At 63.6% G+C, this 7,795-nt stretch overlaps 1 protein-coding gene across 2 annotated transcripts in view; it reads left to right on the top strand.

The window, feature by feature from the left end:
• Positions 1-2,126: 2,126 nt before the first annotated feature.
• Positions 2,127-7,795, top strand: part of ZBTB16 (zinc finger and BTB domain containing 16) — a 183,407-nt gene continuing 177,738 nt past the window's right edge. Inside the window, exons 1-2 of one of the 2 annotated variants that reach the window (XM_056107703.1) lie at positions 2,127-2,431; positions 5,686-7,033. In XM_056107703.1, coding sequence (XP_055963678.1) covers positions 5,763-7,033 — 1,271 coding nt within the window. In that variant the 5' untranslated portion in view covers positions 2,127-2,431; positions 5,686-5,762. Of the gene's footprint in view, positions 2,432-2,701; positions 2,770-5,685; positions 7,034-7,795 lie in introns of those variants that run through there. The other variant, XM_056107704.1, reaches the window with a different exon arrangement.

The raw sequence follows: 7,795 nt of genomic DNA, 5'->3' as shown, positions 1-7,795 counted from the left end.
TATCTCTTTACCTACTTTCAGCACTCAGTTCTAGTCCAGAGTGATCATTTCCAACTATCTTTTGTCTTACTGATCCCTTCTCTATCCTAACTACCCTCCCCCAGCCCTTCCACTGTGACAAGCTTCCATCCATGTTTTACTGTCCATGGTATTAGTCTCATATCACACTTTCTTTTTTCTTTAATAGCCCACAGATGAGTGCAAACATTCTATGTCTGTCTCTCCACTTTTGACTCATTTCACTTAGCATGATGTTCTCCATGTCCATCCATTTAGAAGCAAATTTCATGACTTCGTTTTTCCTGGTGGCTCTGTAGCATTCCATTGCGTTTCCGGATGTGCCACAGTTTCTTCTTAACTTTCTTTAAATCCCTTTCCTTTTACAAATGGCATAGAAAGTCGGTAGCAAAAGTCTCTAAAGTAGGATTGCTCTTTTTGGTCAGATTTTATTTTTATGTTTTTTGTTTTTTGCGGGGGGGGGGGGGGAGTCATACCCGTAGATCCTCAGGGGTTACTCCTGCCACTGCACTCAGGAGTTACTCCTGGTGGTGCTCTGGGAACCATATGGAGCATCTGGAGCAATGGACCATATGAAGTTTCACGCCAGTGATGGTACCTGGGTCGGCGACCTGCAAGGCAAGAGCCTAACCCACTGTATTATGGCGCCAGACCCTCTGGTCAGCTTTCTAGGCCATGCCTGGTGGTGCCCAGGGCTCCTCCCAGCTCTGGTCACTTTCTTGTGACTGGAAGTGCACACCAGGCCATGGGCGTCTCCAGCATGGTTAAAAGGTGCTGGAGACGCCCAAGTACTTGTCTTTGCCAGTTCACTCCTCTCTGCCTGCAGCCTGAGCACTGTCCCTGAGGGCCAGGCAGGAGGCTTCGGAGCTCTGCTTGCTGGGAGGGACGTGCTGAGGCCACCTGTCTCACAGCTCGGTGGGAACCATCAGGTGAACTCCTAAATTCCTGTTGGGGGCCAGATGCCAACTTTTGCTTCTCATCGACTTTTAAAAACAATTTGGAAAAAAAAATTTTTTTTAAACAGCAATGTGCTTTTTGCCACCTTCCATTATCCTACGGCTTTGGAACCAGTGCCAAAGGCCAACCTGCTTGTGATTATCCCCCTGGAAACTGCGAACCCCTTTGACGCACGTGGAGGGCGTCTTGGGACTGATTATGCTTCGGCTGCAGGACCTGGAGTCTGTGCCCTCCACCCGGACCCCTTCTGGAATCTCGTCCTGGGTCAAACCACCAGGGAAAGAGGAAAATGGGTTTCTGGCGAGACGGCGCAGAGTCCCTCTAGCGGCCCTACCCGGGTTAGTGATCTCATGGAGAAGAGGCACTTGCAAGGAGCGGGGGAGGTCCTGGAGCTTCTTCAACTTTTCACCCGCCCCTGAAGCCGGCGCAGAGCCACAGGGTGGGCGGAGGGTCCCCCAAAGTTCCTGGGAACTGTTTCCAACCTGGCTCCCTGGAGGGGCCCTAGGCGAGGGGATGCTCGGAAGGAGAAAAGTTTCTCTCGGACGTGGGCCGCGGCCTCCAGGGACCGCCAGAGCCTGGCAGAGAGCAGGGCGCCTCCGCTCGACGCCAGATCCCCGCGGACCCTCTGGCACCGCATCCACCAGTGCCAGCCAACTGCGCGCCTGGAGACGTCTCGAAATCCGGATGCTCAGTGCCCGGGAGACGCACGGCAGCCACGAGGCACGGCACGAAGGCCCGGGACTCGGGGCTGGGCCGGCGACCGTGTCGCGCGGGGACGGGGTGGGGGCGTGGGGGTAGGGGTGGTGGGCGGGGGCCTTCGAAAGTGCGACACGCGCGGAAAGCCGGGGGCGCGCCCCGGCGCCGGGGCTCCAACTCGGTGCCTGGGAGCAGCAGGGCACAAAGGACGCCCGTGCCCGGTGGGAAGGACAAACGCGGGGGTCGGAGGCGAAGGTCGCGCCCCGCCCGAGCGAGGGCTCGGCGCGGCGCGGGGCTCGAGGTCGGGCGGCCGTTGCCCGGAGCGCGGCGCGCGGGCCGGCCGGGGCGGGGCGCAGGCCGGGGCGGGGCGGGGCGCGCGCGCGGGCTCGGCCGGTGCAGGGGGGCTGTGGGCGGGCTGAGCCGCGGCCCGCGCCGAGGGGGGAGGGAAGGGGGCGGCTGTGGGCAGGGAGCCGGGCTCGGCCGCCAGCACTAAAGATGGAGAGGCGCCGGGGCCTCGCAGGGGAGGGGGCTCGGCGTTGACGTGGGACGCGGCGGAGGCGCCGCAGCCGGTGGTGATTTGCTAACCTCGCTGCACAGAGGAGTTGAGGGCGATGAGAGCGGGTACTGCGAACTGCCGGGCGCTGCCGCCGCTGCCGCCGTGATTCCGAGAGCAACAGTTCCCCAGCGCACCCCTCCCCGGCGCAGGCACACACCTCCCCAGCCGCACGCACGCCCACCCCACGCGCCCGGCTCGGCAGCGGTGAGTGGGGGGCCGGGGAGGGGCGCCCCGCGCGCCGCGAGCGCCGCGCCCGGGGCGCCCCGGGGGCCACCCCCTCCCCCGGGAGGTCTGGGTGGGGGGGAGGCGGGGGGGGCTCGGCGAGGGGGGCCGGCTGGCTGGCTTTGGCCACTCGGCCTCCGGGCTCGTGCCTGGTGGTATTCGAGCCGCTCCTGCCCTCGGTGCGGCGGTTGGCGCTGGCCACCGCCGGCTCGGGGGTCGGCTGGAGAGGAGGCGCGGGGCGGGGGGAGCCCCGGCTGTCACAGCCTGGGCGCAGCTGCCTCCCAGCCCGTCCGCGCCGGGGCACGGGGTTGGGGTGAGAGGTGTGTGGATGGGGGCTGGGGCGGGGGGAGACGGAGCGGTCCCCGGGGCCGGGGGCGCGAGCGCAGGGTGGGCGACGCGGGGAGCTTTGTACGCGGGGGCCGGCGGAGGACGGGCGGGCGCTCATATGTATGCGGACCGGTGCGCGGGCGCCAGATCGGGTTGTGGCTTATTTGTGTTTATTCGCGGGCCCGCTGGGAAGCGAGAAGCCGCGGCTCCGACGAGTGGATCCGGGGGCGGAGGAGAGGAGCAGGACTGCGACTCGCTCGGGTTTTGTTTCTCTTTGGAAAACGTGGTGGGCTCTTTTTTTTTTTTTAGGAAAAAAAATGTTTTCCCGAGATTAGGCTTGACCCTCCCCCCTGGCTTTATTATTATCATTATTATTTTGGGCGGGGGGTGGTGGCGTGGGGGAGGTTGGAGGGGCCGTGGACGAGCTCCGGAGGGGTTCGTGGGGCTCCGGGCCAGCTTCGGCTCTTGGCGGGACCGGCCGTGGCGCCGGGGCTCGCCGTGCGCTCGCGGCCGCGCTCGGCGGGCGCCCCGGCTCTCTGCACCTGATGCGTCCGGGGATGCCTGCTCCCACCGCGGCGCGCGGGCAGCACCTCGGTGCAGCCCCCCGCGACCCTCCCGCACGCGCTCCAGAGGCGCAGGAGCTCGCGGGTCCGCACACGCACCGGGACGCACGGACGCGCTCCGCGCCCAGCCCCTCGCCGGCCCCGCGTCCCCTCGCGGCGTTGCCTGGCGCCGCCCGCCGGAGGCCCGGGACCCTGCCCGTGGCTCCCGCGGGTCACGGCCCCGGGGTCGGAGAGGGAGGCCCGGCCCGGCCGGTCTGCGCCTTTCCTCCCAGCCGCGGCGCTCGGGCTTTTGTGCCTTCCCGGTCGCCGCGGGGCGGGTCCGCCTCGCAGCCCTCGCCGGGGCGCCCAGCCCTGCCCGGCCTCGCGCGCCCGGCGTCCGCCCCGGCTCTCTTTCGCTTTTCTTCTCCCCGAGCCCGGCGCCCCGGCTTTCTCCTCCGGGCTCCCCGGGAAAAGTTGCTTCCCCAAGTTTGCCGAAGTCGCCTGCACGTTCCCGTGGGGGTGGCCGGGACAGGGTGTGTGTTGTGTGTGCGTGTGTGTGCGCGCGCGCGTGTGTCTCTGTGTGTGTGTGTGTGTGTGTGTGTGTGTGTGCGCGCGCGCGCGCGATCGATCCCCGATGCTGGAGCGGGCGAGCGCCGGCGTTTCCCCAGTGACACCCGGGTGCGCGGTGCAGCCAGCGCCGGCCGGACCGCGGGCGCCGAGCGGCGGGTGGTGGGCACCGCTGGCCCGGCGAACCCCGATGGCGAACCCCGATTTCCCTCACCTCCCCGAGGAGGTTGCGTTTGGGAAGGAATTCGGGTTGCCGAGCTCCAGTGCTTTCGCTCGCTTCCTCCTGCTTTTCTCCGGGTCCCCGAAGTCTCCGAGAAGACTTGGATCAAACATTGTCCCACCCTTGACGGCCTCAGCCGCCACCCCGGGATGGGCAGCAAAAAGTGTGTCTCCTTTAGCTGACCTGTTAACCCTTTCTGCCTAACATTTGTGGCGCTAAAGCAGATAGGGCTGGTGGTGGTGGTGCTAAGAGGGGTGCGGGCGGGGGTGGGGTAAGGGGGGGCGGACTGGGGGCGGAGGCAAGCGCTTTTGGAAAAGGGAGGAGAGCGAGCTCGCGTTTCTTCCAGTTCCCTTCTCAGAAACATTGGCCACAGCAGGACTGCGGCTGGGGTGGGGCGGACCTGGGCCTGTGAGGTCTTTCGAGCACTTTCCAGAAGGGGTCCAGAGCCCTGGGACGCTGTGAGGGCTGGGTACCTGGGCTCTGGGCCAGGTCTTTGTCTCCCAGCCTCATCTTCCCTCCCCGTTGTGGTAACTCACACCAGAGATGCTGGTGCCACTTGACACTTCTCGTGCTGCAGATCCGTGTCCAGCAGCATTGGTGGCTCCCATTCACACACAGATATGGCATTTTGGGAACTGCCGAACCCTCCGGGCCTGCTGGGCTCTTTCCTGGGCTCCCTATCCGGATTCTCACTGGCTATCCCCATGTCTTATTCACCCTCTGGACACTTGTGCGAGAGCGGTGAATGTGGCATCTTATGTAAGTGCGAGAACACCTGGGAGTGCTCCATGTGGGCCGGCTCATGAGCACATGCACGCACAGGCAGGCATGCTAGATTCTGGACGAGGTACAGAAACTCAGAGGCACCTCTGGGTCGGTGTGTGTGTGTGTGTGTGTGTGTGTGTGTGTGTGTGTGCGCGCATTCCTGTCAGTGTGGAGGAATTGGCTCAGGACTGGGGTCTGTTGACCTTTGCAGTCCTGAGTAAAGGACAGAGGTCCAAGAAGGTGCTGACAGATGCTCAGAGAGGAGCCCTGGAGCGATGCTCTGTTCCCACAGAATCCTCTGGCCTGGCTCGGGGCAGCCACCTGTCTCCTGAGGCTGCCCCAGTGAGGCTGGGTTTAGAGAAACGGTATTTTGAAGGTGAGGCTTGCTGGCATTGGGAGAGGCGGCAGAAAGTGGAAGGGAGAGTTCCATTGATTGAATGAAGAGGTGAAATTCGTATTCAACGCAGGTACCTCATAATGGATGTTGGTCTTGCCCAGGAACCAATACACCCAACTCAGAATTAGAGAAAGCCCCAGACTCACCAGACGGCACTGTAATTTTCATTTCACTTCATCTAACACACACATCCTGGAACAGCAAATTAGGCCTCCCCGTGACAGAACCTTGTCTGTGCTCGCCTCGTTCTTGGACTCCACAAAGCAGATGCCGCCATGGCTAAAACGCCCTTTTCTCCTCCTCTAAAAATCTCCCGACATGCTCTGGCCAGGGCGCCTCGCTGGGGTGGAATGCTTCCTTTTAGTGACGCTCACTAATCTATCTTTTGTTCTCTCCTGTGCCTCTTCTCTTCTCCCAGCCCAGGGCACATACCCTGCCCCGCCACGCAGAGCCCGGAAGGACAGAGAGCCTCATGCCTAAGCTGTGGGGTGCACCATGGATCTGACGAAGATGGGCATGATCCAGCTGCAGAACCCCAGCCACCCCACGGGGCTCCTGTGCAAGGCCAACCAGATGCGGCTGGCGGGGACCCTGTGCGATGTGGTCATCATGGTGGACAGCCAGGAGTTCCACGCCCACCGCACGGTGCTGGCCTGCACCAGCAAGATGTTCGAGATCCTCTTCCACCGTAACAGCCAGCACTACACCCTGGACTTCCTCTCGCCAAAGACCTTCCAGCAGATCCTGGAGTATGCCTACACGGCCACGCTGCAGGCCAAGGCGGAGGACCTCGACGACCTGCTGTACGCGGCCGAGATCCTGGAGATTGAGTACCTGGAGGAGCAGTGCCTGAAGATCCTGGAGACCATCCAAGCCTCTGATGACAATGACACGGAGGCCACCATGGCAGAAGGTGGGGCCGAGGAGGAGGAGGACCGCAAGGCCAGGTACCTCAAGAACCTCTTCATCTCGAAGCATTCCAGCGAGGAGAGTGGCTACGCCAGCGTGGCCGCGCCCAGCCTGGCGGGGCCCCTGGTGGACCAGAGTCCTTCCGTTTCCACCTCCTTTGGCCTCTCGGCCATGAGTCCCACCAAGGCGGCGGTGGACAGTCTGATGACCATCGGACAGTCTCTCTTGCAGGGAACGCTGCAGCCTCCCGCGGGGCCCGAGGAGCCCACTCTGGCCGGGGGCGGGCGGCACCCGGCAGCGGCGGCCGAGGTGAAGGCGGAGATGATGCAGGTAGATGAGGTGCCCGGCCAGGAGAGCCCTGGCACCGCCGAGTCCAGCCTTTCCGGTGGCCTGGGGGACAAAGTGGAGGAGAGGGGCAAGGAGGGGCCCGGCACCCCCACCCGGAGCAGCGTCATCACGAGTGCCCGGGAGCTGCATTATGGGCGTGAGGAGAGTGCCGAGCAGCTGCAGGCTTCCGCCGAGGCTGGCCAGGCCCCCCCGGGCCGCCCAGAGCACCCCGGACCCCCCGCCGAGAAACCCCTGGGCCTCTACTCCGTGTTGCCCAACCACAAGGCCGACGCCGTGCTGAGCATGCCGTCGGCCGTGACCTCCGGCCTCCACGTGCAGCCCGCCCTGGCCGTCTCCATGGACTTCAGCACCTACGGGGGGCTGCTGCCGCAGGGCTTCATCCAGAGGGAGCTGTTCAACAAGCTGGGCGAGCTGGCCGTGGGCATGAAGTCGGAGAGCCGGAGCCTGGGGGAGCAGTGCAGCGTGTGTGGGGTGGAGCTGCCTGACAATGAGGCCGTGGAGCAGCACAGGTAGGGGTTCGTGGCCCCCTTCCCCACTTGCCTGACCCTCAGCGTCCTCCCCCCACCTCTCCCCCTCTCCACTTCATGCCCTGCCCTGCCACTCTCATGGACACAGGACACTGATGCCCCCGTTTTCCAGGCTATGCATTCGCCGCCGTGTCTTTCCCAGTCCTGGGAAGAATGGAGGAGCTTTTGAGAGTGTGGCGAAGTGGTCTTGGCATGCGTTGGGGAGCTCCGGGGTCGGGGTGAGGGGCTGTCTTCTCATGGTCTTTCTTTGCTTTTTGCCATTTTGGCTCATACCCGGCGATGCGCAAGGGGTTACTCCTGGCTCTGCATGCGGGAATTACTCCCGGCGGTGCTTGGGAGAACATATGGGATGCTGGGAATCGAACCAGGGTGGGCCACGTGCAGGGCAAACTCCTTCCCTACTGTGATATCGCTCCAGCCCTTCACCATGGTGTTTTTTGGAGGGAAGGGATGCCTGTGTGCTTTCTCTGCTGATGGGGTCTCCTGGGAGGGCTCGAGAAAGTGGAGGGAAGGAGGGAGGGAGGAAAGGATGGATGGAGGGTGAAAGCTGAAGGTTGGGCATGGACCCTGCCCCTGGGTTCGGGGTCTGAGGTTCCTCTAAGGTGATGTTTGCAGAGATGGAGCCTTTCTCAGGCCAGCTGGGAGGGCCTAGGTGCCACTCTGGGTTCCAGAGCTGCCAGCAGGTGCTCAGGTTCTTGCAGACCGCTTGTCATGAGGAACCTGGCTCTGCTCCCTTCTCCCCGT

Source organism: Sorex fumeus, unplaced genomic scaffold (genome assembly GCF_029834395.1).
Source record: "Sorex fumeus unplaced genomic scaffold, SorFum_2.1 ptg000169l, whole genome shotgun sequence".
In the NCBI taxonomy this organism is placed as follows: Eukaryota; Metazoa; Chordata; class Mammalia; order Eulipotyphla; family Soricidae; genus Sorex; species Sorex fumeus.
The sequence above is the reverse complement of the archived record's forward strand: the minus strand, read 5'-3'. Positions and strand labels throughout refer to the sequence as shown.